The sequence below is a fragment of the Marmota marmota genome, unplaced genomic scaffold (genome assembly GCF_001458135.2).
Source record: "Marmota marmota marmota unplaced genomic scaffold, marMar, whole genome shotgun sequence".
Lineage (NCBI taxonomy): Eukaryota > Metazoa > Chordata > Mammalia > Rodentia > Sciuridae > Marmota > Marmota marmota.
The window spans coordinates 2,579,433-2,592,388 of NW_026000241.1; the positions used below are offsets into that span (position 1 = coordinate 2,579,433).

Below are 12,956 nucleotides of genomic sequence, written 5' to 3' on the forward strand. Positions count from 1 at the left end.
CGGGGCTGCTGCTGGAAGGTGAGGCCCCGCCCCCTGCCCAGGCCCCGCCCCGGTCCTCCCTGTCTGCTCAGACCTCGCAGGTCCTGAAAGGGAGAGCCCCCTCCTCCTTGGCTCCGCCCATGGTCTGGTCCTATTGGCTTATTCGCTGTGTCTCTGCCCACACCAAGCTGGCCCCGCCCCCTCCAGGGCCTCTGTGCTGATAAATTTGCTGGTAGCTCTGCCCCTGGGACAGGTGTTCCTGCCTCTCCAGCCTCTGACCCATGGTGCACGGGAGTCTGGACCCACCTAAGGGTGCCTAGGGACTCCTTTTTTTCTTTAGATTTCCGGAGGTTAGCTCAGTCTCGGCGCTGAGTGCCTGCCCCTGGGACCTCTCTGGCCCAGCCTATCTTCCATATCCATCCTGGAGCCTGGGGAGACGTGGGATGGGGGTGGAGGAGAGCCCACACCGAGGGGCTGAACTCAGACTGTCCCTATAGGAGGTCCCTTCAGTGGCTTTGGAGAAGTACTTTTCCGGGAAAGCGTGCCAATGCACACCTGTGCCCGCTACCTGTTCACTGCGCTGCTGCCCCATGACCCCGACCTGGCCTATCGCCTGGCACTGCGAGCCATGAGGTGAGGACAGGTAGCAGGGGACACTGCCTGGATTTGGTGTGGGAGCAGGAGGGGGACGGGAATGGCCACGTGGTACTGGATTCAAAAAGTACACAGAGTGGAGTCCTTTTTGAGGCGGGTTTGTCGTGGCCCACCTGAATCTCAGTCTCTCTCCACATGATGAACAATTTGGAGGGGGGTGTCTTTCCAGGACATTTGGAAAGAATAATATGTAAGCATCATGAGTTCAAGAACAGCCTTTTTAAGTTTTCTTTTACTTTATTTGGTTGATTGATTGCAGTCCTGGTGATGGAACCCAGGACCCACTGTGTGCTAGGCAAGTGCTCCACCCGAACTGTTCGTCCCCAACACGGAAAAATGCGCTGTTATATGCGGGACTTTTCAAGGCTGCGTCAGGGAGCTGTAGTCCATGAACTTAATTTGATCTGCCACCTATTTTTGTGCAGCCCACGATGTTTCCATTTTGGGTGGTTGGGGGCACAACTCTGCTTTCCTAGCATGTGCCAGGCCCTGGGTTCCATCCTCAGCACTACCAAAAAAAAAAAAAAGTAGTTTTTATTTTTAAATGGTTGAAAAATATATGAAATTCAAATTTCCGTGCCCCAAAATGAAGTTTTTTTGGCACCCAGCCACACGCACTCATCTACCCCGCCGTTTGGTAGGTGACTACTTTTGCAGGAGGCAGAGCAGAGCATGTCTTTGCAACAGAGACCAAACAGCTTGCAAAGCCAAAAATACGGGCTGTGCAGCCTTTGGCTGATCCTTGGCCTAAGTCCATACAGCAACCTAGCTAAGTGAGCGTATTTACCCTCATTTACATACCGAAAAGATTTAGGTGTCTTCCACTACCCAAGGTCACACAGCAAGGTCATTTATGTAATATTTGGAACCGGAATAGTTTTCACTGCTGTTAATTACATCTAGCAACTCTGAATAACTTTCATAACAGAAAACTACATGCACAAGCTGGCCTTACACACCTGTAATCCCAGCAATTCGGGAGGCTGAAGCAAGAGGATCATAAGTTAGAGGCCAGCCTCAGAAACTTAGTAAGGCTTTGTCTCAAATTAAAAAAAAAAAAAAAAGGCTGGGGATGTACTTCTGCTTAATGGTAAAATGCCCTTGGGCTCTGTCCCGAGTGCCAGAAGCAAAACAAAACACAAGACTTTAGAGTCCTCTCCACATCCATGGGTTTGATCAAACGCAGATCAAAAATATTTGAAAGAAAGCTGTGCCTGTACTGACCGCATACAGACTTTTTGTCTTCTGTTATTCCCTAAGCAGTGCAGTGTGACAGCCATGTACGTGGCATTCACGTTGCCGCAGGTGTCCTAAATCTAGATATGAAGACACAGGAGGATGGGCCTAGAGTCTTCAAAGGCTGCACCACGTAAATCTGAGCAGCCACAGGCTGGAGTCCACGGGGAGTCCCAGAATCAGTCTCACACGGAGTCAGGGTGACCGCACAGTGAGCCTCTTAACACGGCACTTTGTGGCCACCTGGAATCATTCAGCAAGCAGGTTCCCCTTCTGTGGCCGGCATTGCTCTGGTGAATAGAACAGTAAACAAAGAGGCACATCCCTGCCCTGGGGAGGGGACATTCTAGTGAGTGGCCGTAAATAAATGACTAGGTGAACACTCTTTTCTGCTGCTCAGTGCAGTGAGGACGGAGAACAAGGCGGGCAGAGTGCGTCACAGTTCCTTGGTGGGGAAGTGCTCACTGAGCGATATTTGAGCAAAGGTCTGGAGGAGGCGAGGGAGGGGCCACCAGGCAGAGAGAACAGCCAGTGCAAAGGCCCTGAGGTGGGACTATACCTGGTGAGTTTGAGGGCGACTATAGAGTGGAGGCAGTGAAGGGAAAGAGGCCATGGGGAGTGACGGAGAGCCGTGTCAGGAAAGCACTTTCCTCCCCCTGTTTTTTAGTACTGGGGATTGAACTCGGGGGCACTGGGCCACTGAGCCACCTCCCCAGCCCTATTTTGTATTTTATTTAGAGACAACACTGAGTTGCTTAGAGCCTTGCCATAGCTGAGGCTGGCTTTCAACTTGAGATTCTCCTGCCTCAGCCTCCTTAGCCGATTACAGGTGTGCGCCACCGCGCCTGGCTGTCTCCTCCCCTCTATATCAGCATGTGGCCTGGGGGATGAATGGAGCATTATTTTATTTAACTAACTTTCAAGTGATAGACATCTAGGCAGTTTCCTATCCCCTCTCTTGTTTTTTTTTTTATTTAAATGAATTATGATGATGGTGATGGTGATTGATTATTATTTGCAGGGCCAGGGACTGAACCCAGGGGGGCGCTCTACCACGGCCCTTTTATTTTCATTTTTTAATCTGAGACAGAGTCTCACTTAGTTGTGAGTCTGGCCTCAAACTTGAGATCTTTCTGCCTCAACCTCCAGAGTTGCTGGGTTGGAGGCATGTGCCGTGGTGCCTGGCTCAATTTATTATTTTTTATCATCGGTTTTATTTGTGTTTCTGGAGTAGGGGGATAATCTGATACATGCATACAACGTGCAACGGCCAAATCAGAGTAATCGCACTTCCATGTCAAACCTTTCCCATTCTATGTGTAGGGAACCTTGGACTCTTTAGATATTTTGAAATATATCATAAGTTGCTGTAGCCTATCATCACCCTCCTGTGCCGTAACATAGGACACCGGAACCCATTCCTCCCATCTAGCTGCGTCTGGTACCCATCGTCCACCTCCCTCCATTCCTGTCCTCCCGCCCTCCCAGTCTTCTGGTGACCACTACTCTTCTCTCTTCTTCTATGAGATGAACATTTTTGGATTTCACATGAGTGACAACAGGCAGAACTGTCCTACAGGCTTGTTTCACTTAAAACATCCCCCAGTTCCATCCAGGTGGCTGCAAGTGGCAGGATTTTAATTTTTTTTTATTTTATTTTTTAGTTGTAGTTGGACACAATACCTTTATTTTGTTTATTTTTATGTGGTGCCGAGGATCGAACCCAGGGCCTCGCAAGTGCTAGGTGAGCACTCTGCTGCTGAGCCACAACCCCAGCCCCGGACTTTAAATTTTTTTTTTTATTTTATTTTTTTTCTTACTTGTAGTTGGACACAATGCCTTTATTTCATTTATTTATTTTTGAGGTTCGAACCCAGCGCCGTGCTAGGCGAGTGCTCTACTGCTGAGCCACAACCCCAGCCCCTTTAATCCTTTTTATGACTGAATAATATTCCATTGTGTAGGCCAACAGTGCCACAGTGAGCACCCCACACGTGTCCTCTGTCTTCCTGGGTGTGCGGGGTGGCTGCGCTGGGCAGCCCCTCCCACAGAGTCGGCAGGGCCACCCGCCCCTCACCAGGCTTGCTTCCCCCAGGCTGCCCGTGCTGGAGACGGCGCTTCCCGCTGGAGAACCCCATCCCACCCCGCTGGACTCCATCCCGAGCAACCGCTTTCCCCGCTGGTTCATCCTGGGCCACCTGGAGACCCGCCAGTGTGAACTGGCCTCCGCCATGCTGACAGCAGCCAAGGGTGAGGACAGTGACCACCTCTGTCCACCGTCCTCTCCACCTTCACCCTGGCCTCTCCTCCCTCCTTTGATCCTTTTGCCAAATTGCGCCGATATTCCTGGAGTGCCTTCTCTGTGGACCAGGCAAACTGTCCCCAGCCCCTGACCCGCGGGGCAGGCGGACAGTAAGGAAAAGATCTGCCACGCAGGGAGTAAGAGAAGGATCTCGGTGTGGGCGGCCAAGCAGGGCTGTGTTTGACTTGTTCTTTGGCAGCGCTGGGTTTGGAACCCAGAGCCTCACACAGGCCTGTCACGGGCTCGACCACTGAGCGGCGTCCCCAGCCCCAGCAGGTGGACGTTTAAGCAAAGACCTGCAGGTGAGGGCAGAGCTTTGCAGATATCTGGTCTTGGTCAGCTCGGACGGCCACAACCAAACACCGTCGGCTGTCAGTGCCGTGGCACACGCCTGTAACCCCAGTGACACAGGAGGCTGAGGTCAGAGGACCCAAGTTTGAGGCCAGCCTGGGCAACGGAGCAAGACCCTGTCTCAAAATATTTTAAAAACAGGCTGAGGATGTAGCTCAGTGATAAAGCCCTGGGCTCCATGTTTCAGAGTTCTGGATACTGTGTTTCAAGGTCAAGGTGCCTGCAGGAGCTTCTGGGTGACAGCTCCCTTCTTGGCGTGCACATGGCCACCTTCTTCACTCTCCACGAGGCGGAGGCTGGGAGAGAGGGAGGGAGAGTTCTTCAGTGTCTCTTCTTATAAGGGCCCTGATCCCCTCTGAGGGCCCCACCTCACGACCTGGCTTAACCCTCCACAGTCCCCACCTCCAAAACCATGGCGGTGGGGTGTTCAGCATATGAGTTGGGAGGCCAGGGGGCGACGGGGACTCAGTCCAGTCCATGGCATCTGGGAAGAGCATTCCACACAGAGGGGCAGCCAGTGCTCAGGGTCACACAGCCCAGGAGCAACAGGAGTGACAGGACAGACGTTTGATTCCTGACATTCTGGGTCCAGAATCGATGCCCTGCCGGACATGGCTTCCTCCTGCTAGGAGAGAAGGACCGAAAGGACACTGCATACCTGGCAGGTGGGGTGGGGCCGCCAGGGCTGGGAGTCTTCACAGGTGCCTTGCCTGGTCCTCCTCCTTGTGCCGCTAGTCCCCAGGCAGAGGACCCTGGAACAGGTCGCTCAGCTGTGGGCCGCTGGTGGGTGGGTCTAACAGTGCCCCCGTGGCTCCCTCTGCCCAGGAGACCCCAAGTGGCTGCACGTTGTCCTGGGCTCCATCCAGCAGAACATTCACTCGCCCGCTCTGCTCTTCAAGCTGGCGCAGGACGCCTGTAAGACGGCCACCCCGGCCGGAGCGCCACCAGACTCCACGCTGCTCGGCATCGCGCTGGAACTGGGCCTGCAGGTGAGGTCACTCAGCGGATGGGGACGGGGACACCGCCAGGAGCGGGGACGAGGGACGAGGCCTGAATAGGAGCTACTCCTTTGGGGGCGAAGTCTGAGCGTGAACCTGTCCCTGTGGGCCGAGCCGCAGGACTCAAGGTTGGGGGTCACCTCAGGGGAGAGCCCGGGCCGGCCAGCTGTACATGGGCCTCGAGAGGGAGCAGAGCACCTAGGGTGTGGCTGGGGTGCAGAACCTGCCTGGAACGGGTGGCCCGGGTCCCATTCCCAGCCGGAGGTGGGCTGGTGTGCAGCTGGCTGAGGACCATTGGTAGGTGGGGCTGAAGCAGGAGGGGGGACAGAGCCTGCCAATAGGGAGCTTTCTTGGGGGTGGGGCCTGGAGGAGAAGGCGGGGCTACTAGGAGGGCTGCAGTACTGAGGGTTGGGCCATGGAGGAGGGACCTGAAGGTGAGGGGCAGCCCCTCCGGGTGGCATTCTAAAGGCAGGGCCTGTAGCTGAGTGCGTAGTCCTCAAAGGTGGGGCAAGGAGTGGTCCTGCAAGTCGGATGCCAGCCTGTAGATGAGGAGTCACTTAAGAGGGTGTGGCCCCAGGAACCTGGAGGGGGCGGGGCCTGGGGGTGGGGCCTCGGGTGGCTGAAATTCAGTAAAAGCCCTGGGGACAGCTCCGCGTGACTTGCAGGATGGGGTAGGACCTTCCCAGGGAGAACAGGCGAGCGGGGCACCTCCAGGAGGTGGGACTGGCTGTGGACAGTCCCACGCAGCAGGGAGGAACCACTGTGTGGGCCGGGCAAGACCAGGCTGGCAGGTCGCAGAGACCCACGGGGAAGGAGCTTCCCGAAGGCAGGGCTGGGGTTCAGGAACTGGGGTGGGGCCTGAGAAGAGGGAAGCGCGTGAGGTGCTCACTGGGGTGGGATCTGTGGGCTGTCCGGTGCTTTGAGGTAATAGGGGGAAATCTGCCGGCTTGAAGCATGGAATTTTCCGGAGGGGACAGTTTGGTTCACTCCCTTGTAGGATCCCTGATGTAGGATCTGGGGTGGGGTCCATAATAGTAATGTTAAGGAGCGCTTGGATCCACTAGGCACTGCAGGAAGCGGTGCCCACCACGGCTGAGGTTGATGCCTGCGGCCCCCTCCTCCTGCCCCGTGTCTGTGTCTGTGTGTCTGTCTCTCTCTCTCTCTCTCTCTCTCTCTCTCTCTCTCTCTCTCTCTCGGTGCTGGGGATGAAATCCCGAGCTTCTCTCGTGCTAGCCAAGCTTTCTACCAGTGAACTACACCCGCAGTCCCAAGATTCAATTTCTGTCCCCATTTTATCGGTGAGGAGACTGAGACCGAGGAGTGCAGCTATTGGCCCTGGTGTTTTGGATCAGCTCTTAACCTCCAGGCCTCCTTGGGCCCGGGGCGCCTACTCCACAGGCCAGCCCGAGATGCTGAGGAGCCGCCTGTGTCCCCTTTCCCCCTGCAGGTGATGCGCATGACTCTGAACACCATGACCTGGCGGCGGAGGGAGATGGTTCGCTGGCTGGTCAGCTGCGCCACAGAGATTGGTGAGAGCCCCAGGGGACGCACCCTCACCTCCCTGTTCTGGTTCCGGAAGTGTCACTGAACTGGGGGACATGAGAGAAAGGCGGGTTTTTACCAAATTCCAGCCTGGGCCAGGCTGGGAGGGAACGTCGTCGGGCTCTGGGGACGGAGGGGGACCAAGGGCGGTCCCTATCCCAGGCCCCCACACGTGCTGCTCGCCCTCAGTCCAGCTGCGCCTGCTCCCTGGGGAAGGTAAACAGTTTCTGTCCCGTGTGGTAAAGAAGTAGCGCCGGTCCCTCTGTGGCTGTGGCTGCTGCAGGTTGGGGTGATGGCTGCGCCCTGGGCACCCTGGGCACCCCTTCACCCTGAGCTCTTTCCTCCTGACCTCCCTCCAGGTCCCCAGGCGCTGATGAACATCATGCAAAACTGGTACTCCTTATTTACCCCGGTGGAGGCGGCCACCATCGTGGCGGTGACCGGCACCACGCACGCCACGCTCATGCGGCTGCAGCTGGACACGGCCCGGCGGGAGGAGCTCTGGGCCTGCGCGCGCACCCTGGCCCTGCAGTGCGCCATGAAGGACCCGCAGAACTGCGCGCTGCCCGCCCTCACCCTGTGCGAGAAGAACCACGCGGCCTTCGAGGCGGCCTACCAGATCGTGCTGGACGCGGNAAAAAAAAAAAAAAAAAAAAAAAAAAAAAAAAAAATTCTAGCTTCGTTTCTGAGCGTAGTTTGAAGCGAGGGTTGGAATGGGAGCGGCTGCTGGAGCCCTCCAGAGGAGTGGAGTGAGCAACGGCAAAGAGATGGAGTGTGTTTACCACTGGGTGCTTCTCAGCTGTCTTCTGCATGGCTCCACGGCCTTACAGATCGGTGGGGTTCCCCATACCCACTCTACAGGCAAGAAAACTGAGGCTCCAACCTTTAAGGAAAAGGCAGCCAGCTAGCAGGCAACTGATCTTGATTTAGTACCTGTGTCTGCCCCAAATTGTACGACCTTTGCACCGCCGAGAATGGCCACTAGGGTGCGCCTTGGCCCCTGCGGTTGTGGGGTACCGTGCATGGGAGGAGGCCATGGCAGGTATTTGGGTGCACCTTGATGGGAAAGGGCACCCTGCCCAAAGGCGGGAAACTTGAACTAAGACTAGGCCTCGATGGGCAGAGTTCTGGACAGGTAAAGAAGTGGGTGTGGTTTTTAGGAGTGTCGCCAGGGCATGCTGGGCCTGTATCACTTCAAATGCGGCTCCAAATAGAGCTAAGGGGTCTGGGGACGAGGGAAAACCATTGGGAGAGGAAACCATTGGTTGTCCTCCTTCCCTGGTTTCCCAAGGAGCGGCTTCTTCAAGGCCTTCCTGTCTTTAGAGACTGGCAGCCAAAGGGCCTGTCTGGGTCATTGTCAGGGCCAGGGCAAGCGAGGACAAAGTTTTCCCGGAGGGGCGAGCGGCCACTAGAGGGCGCCGCGATCACACACACAGACAAGGGCGTGACTCCGATGGGCGATTTGCTCGTGGCACCGCCCTCCGCTCGAAGGAACCAGTCGGGGGCGGCCCCGCCTCCTACCCCGCCGTGCGTGTTCCCGCAGGTATGTGCAGGCGGATCCGGGGCCGCCCACGTGCTCCTCAGCGTCGCCTGGTGGCCTGGGATGGTGGAGGTGATAAAATAGTCTTGAACCTGGAGCGCGCCTTCCTGTACCTAAGCTGCTGTCACCAAGAGAAGTTCCTCATGTACCTGGGGTTCGGCTCACGCAGATGTTCCCCATGGGCCTGGGGTCCTTCTCACGTCGCCCACCATCTCAAGTCAAAATTCCCTCTCTGCATGCTCTGATGCCAGTACCCCAAGTATCTGTCCCGCCAAGCCTCAATTCTCAGCTGCCCCCCAAATGTCACTAGCTCTAGACTCTGACATCCCAGTTGTGTCCGCATCACCGCTAAGGCCCAGGGTCACCCCACCACCACAGCCTCGGGGCCAGTTCCATCCCCCGGGCCCTGGGCATCCTTCAGGTAACCTCAGTTAATGCTCCCTATGGGGGTTTCCCTGTCACCCCAAAAGTCAGTCACCCTGTTCAAGCTCAGGACACCCTCCATCCACATGAATAAATTCCAACCTTCTCCCACCTTCCTCAGAGCAGGTGGGGTCAGGAGCCCGGGTGCCAGGATTCAGGGGGATCAAAACCTGGATCTCCAAGGACCAGACGGCAGACCTTCAGGACAAGGCTAGTGACTTTATTTAATTAACTGCACAACGCACAACACAAACTCTCCCTCCTACCCCAGGCTTCGGCCTGCCCCTGGGCTGGGAAAGAGGACCTGGTCCAGCGCTGATGGCCTGGGGGCTCCCCTCAGCCTCTGGGTCCCAGCCCAAGGGGCCCTCATCCCAGCCGATTTCAGGATAGGCTTTAAGTTCCACCTTCAAGGCCACCGAGGAGGAAGTCAGCCTGCTTGTGTCCTTTCTGGGCCCACCTGGGCCTTGTTCCCTGTCCCTCGTTCCTGGCAGGCACAGGTGTCACTGTTCATCCCCACAATTAGGAATCTGCAGGCCCCGGGAGCAGGGCAGGCTCACTCGGCCAGGCCAGGCCAGCTGGGTTCTGGAAGCTGGGAGTTGGCACTTAACGGTCAGGGGCCGAGCAGCTTCCTCTTGGGTAACTGCCTCGTTGATGGGACAGGGGCAGGCTGAGGAGAGGAGGGGCTGGGGTGCCAGACCCGAGGGGACACAGCTGGCTTCCCTTTTTCTGGAAGGGCCACCCACCTATCTCCATGTCCACCCGGGACCACAGCCCAACCCACAGTGGCCATGGGAGGGTCCCCAAAGGGCAGACTAGGGAGAAGAGACCTGCAGCAGACAGGACAGCCAGCTCGGCCGGCCACCCCCGCTTTCCTCGTCCCTTCTCCAGACACACCTGGGTCTGGGGCTGGCCTCAGCTTTGGGCGGCCGACCCAGCGGCACAGGGGCTGCGGACTCCGAGGGGGCTTGACCCCTGTTCCTGCTGAACTGAGCCAGTGTGCACGAACCAACTGTGTTTCAGCTCAGTAGGCACGGGGGGCGGAGCCCAGGGAGCCGGGCAGCGGGCAGCGGCAGGCCCCGAGGAGGTGGGAGCCCGGGGGGCGGAACTTAGCCACTGTGAACACGACTTGGTGTGGATCCTGCTCACAAGCAGCTAAGCCCTGCTCCTCAGGCCAGCATAGGTGGTGGCAGGGCATCTGACACCCTGTCCCCGGTGACATCCTCAGCAGCAACGGTGGCCCCGGAGGCAGAGCTCAGGGTCGGTTGGAAATCCCTGGCAATGTGATTTGTGATTGGCAGCAAATCCCATCCCCAGGAACCCCAGCCGGCCGTGGCACAGGGGTAGGGGCACTGGGTGGGCCCAGAGGCTGGCACCTGGAGGCGAGAAAGAGCAAAGGAGGTAATGAGAATTGGGGACACCACCCCTCCAGATCCTCACTGGCCTCCTTCTGGGGCCCGCGGGGAAGCTGCTCCCCACAGGCAGTCACAGGAGGCAGCGCTGGCCGTGGCTGGACCCCCACTCCTGGTCCCAGCCCTAGAGGCAGAGATGCCCAGAGAGCCGCCTTGGGCCAAGGAGGCTGCAGGAACTCCCAGAGCCAGTTCCCAGCCTTCCCCCCACTCCTCCCCACACCCCCACCCCTGTGCCTGGGGCAGGCCAAATGGGGCCGTGGCGAGAGGAAGCCGAGGGGGGGCAGGCAGGCGGGTGAGGAAGTGATCTCACCCCAGCTGGCGCCACTTCCTAGAAGCCGGAGGGCCAGGAGGAAACCACCAGGCCTCCCCCCAGTGGTCCTGTCTCCTCTGTGGCTGTGGCCGGGCCTCAGCCCGAATCCCTTCAGGGCGGATATGGGCACAGAGGGCCCAGCTCCCCCGGAGCACTCATACGACCCCCCAGGACACAGGACCCAGGCTGACACCACTGGCTTTGCCACCCAAAAAGCCCTAGTGATGTTCAAATCTCCTGTTCTGCATCTTTCCAAATGCCCCACGCCTCAGTTTCCCCATCTGCAAAATGGAGCCAAGAGCTTCTCGCACATAACCCCGTGAGAGTTCACCGAGGGATACGTCGCTTGGTGAGCGCCCCACACCAGGGCAGGCCACTGAATTTGTGGGGACCAGTGCAGAATGAAAATCTGGTTTCTTGTTTGCAAATTAAGAACTTCATGGGGCTTAGGGTGCCGCTTAATAGACGAGCAGGAGCTTAGCTACACGAAGCCCCGGGTTCCGTCACCAGCACTGCCCAAAAGAAGGTTTTCAAGGCAGCTGTAACAGATGAGATCCAGTTCAGGTCCTTCAAGAAGGGAGCCTTGAGACTATACAGGTCACACAGTTGTGACAGATCCTCTTATGATAAGTGCCGGGTGGCTAGAAGACACCAATTCTAGAGTCTGCCTACCACCTGAACCCCACCCTGACCCCTGCTCTGCAGCTTCCCAACTGGGTGACCCTGGGCCAACCACTCAACCTCTCTGGGCCCCAGTTTCCCCATCTACAAACAGCGTCAACTACCCGCTTCATAAATGGTGTACCATACGTCACACACAAAATCAGGACAGGGTGATGCCGTCCTCATCGGGCAGGACAAGGGAAACAAGGAAGCCCCACACCGTAAAGACCCCAATGTCCAGATCTGGGGTCACCTACCACCAGGAAGCAGGCAGTGACAGTGTCTCACTTGACCCCCACTCACGCCAACACCCCCCCCACTGGCCCCAGCCCAGCCCTGTACCCTGAGGGTCTGGGGGCACCAACTGGGAGCCGACTTGGTCCAGCACAGCGGCCAGCCTCCCAGGGCCGCCTCCGGAAGTGAGACAGCATATTCGTGTCCCAGGGACGAGAACGGGAAGGGCGGCCATTTGGCCAGGCTCGTTTCCTGTGGGGTTTCCCCTGCACAGAGCCCAGGGCCCGGGCCAAGGCCACTCCCATCCACAGGCACAAGAAGTCTGGGTCTTGCGTGGAGGGGGCACTGCCACGCAGGTGCCCGCCGCCGCTGGGGCCCCTTCACAGTAACCATGTACCCCTGGGGTTCAGGGCGATGGTGCCCAGAGCGGGCCAGGCCCTGGCAGCGGGAGCGTGGGGAAGAGGGTGGCCCCTGGGCTGGGCGGCACCACGGTTCCCAGGCTTCCCAGGACGCCCGCCGGCCGGCCCAGGTCTGTCTGCACACATGGCCAGATGCTGCCCCAGGCTGCGTGGGTCGCCCCAGACACGCGGCACCCACTGCCCCCGGCCGGAGCTCCAAGGGTGCATCAGGGGTGGCTTCTGCCGGGGCGCCTCCACCGCGCCCCCAAGCCTGATCCCCAAATACTTTCCACCTCCCAGAGCAGCTGGGATCGGAAAATACCAAGGCCACAGCCGGCCTGCCGCGCGCGCCGCCTCCAGCCTGTCACCAGCGCTTTGCCTAATGGGCTAGACTCTCAACAGAAGCTCGCGGGCTGGCCCCGTGCCAGCCGCCAACCTGGGCCGCCCCGCCGGGTGCCGCCCGGCCACCGGCCCCCCACTGTCCCCATCCCAGAGCACACACAAGAACAGCCCTCCTGGGTGACGTGGGGAAGCCCGCGGGGGCTGGCACCAGGACAGGGAAGCCAGGGTGCGCGCCAGTGGGTGGCCCCCGTGCCCACCCAGGGCCGAGGGGGGAGGCTCAGGAAGGGTGAGTGACGGGGACTGAATCATTTGTTATAAATAGGGGAACACGAAAGCCGCCCCGCCCCCGCCGCCCAGGGCTCCTCTCCCGGCCGTCCAGAGCCAAGCAGAGCGCACTCACGACCACCCAGCCCTCCCCGGGGTGCCCACCAGCAGGCCCCCCACCTTCTGACAGGTCCGCTTCCAAGCCCTGGCCTGGATTTCAGGGACCACTGGCCTCGAGGACAGTCACTGGTGCCTTTTCTTTCTTCTGGTGCTGGAGGTGGCGCCCAGGCCCGGGGCAGGGGCTCCTCCAC

At 58.4% G+C, this 12,956-nt stretch overlaps 1 protein-coding gene across 1 annotated transcript in view; it reads left to right on the forward strand.

Annotated features, from left to right (window-relative positions):
• The window catches only part of Zswim4 (zinc finger SWIM-type containing 4), a 28,406-nt gene extending 18,412 nt beyond the window's left edge, over positions 1-9,994 (forward strand). Inside the window, exons 12-17 of the mRNA XM_048795340.1 lie at positions 475-612; positions 3,965-4,119; positions 5,348-5,511; positions 6,968-7,049; positions 7,422-7,693; positions 9,914-9,994. Coding sequence (XP_048651297.1) covers positions 475-612; positions 3,965-4,119; positions 5,348-5,511; positions 6,968-7,049; positions 7,422-7,693; positions 9,914-9,994 — 892 coding nt within the window. The remainder of the gene's footprint in view (positions 1-474; positions 613-3,964; positions 4,120-5,347; positions 5,512-6,967; positions 7,050-7,421; positions 7,694-9,913) is intronic.
• Positions 9,995-12,956: the final 2,962 nt, after the last annotated feature.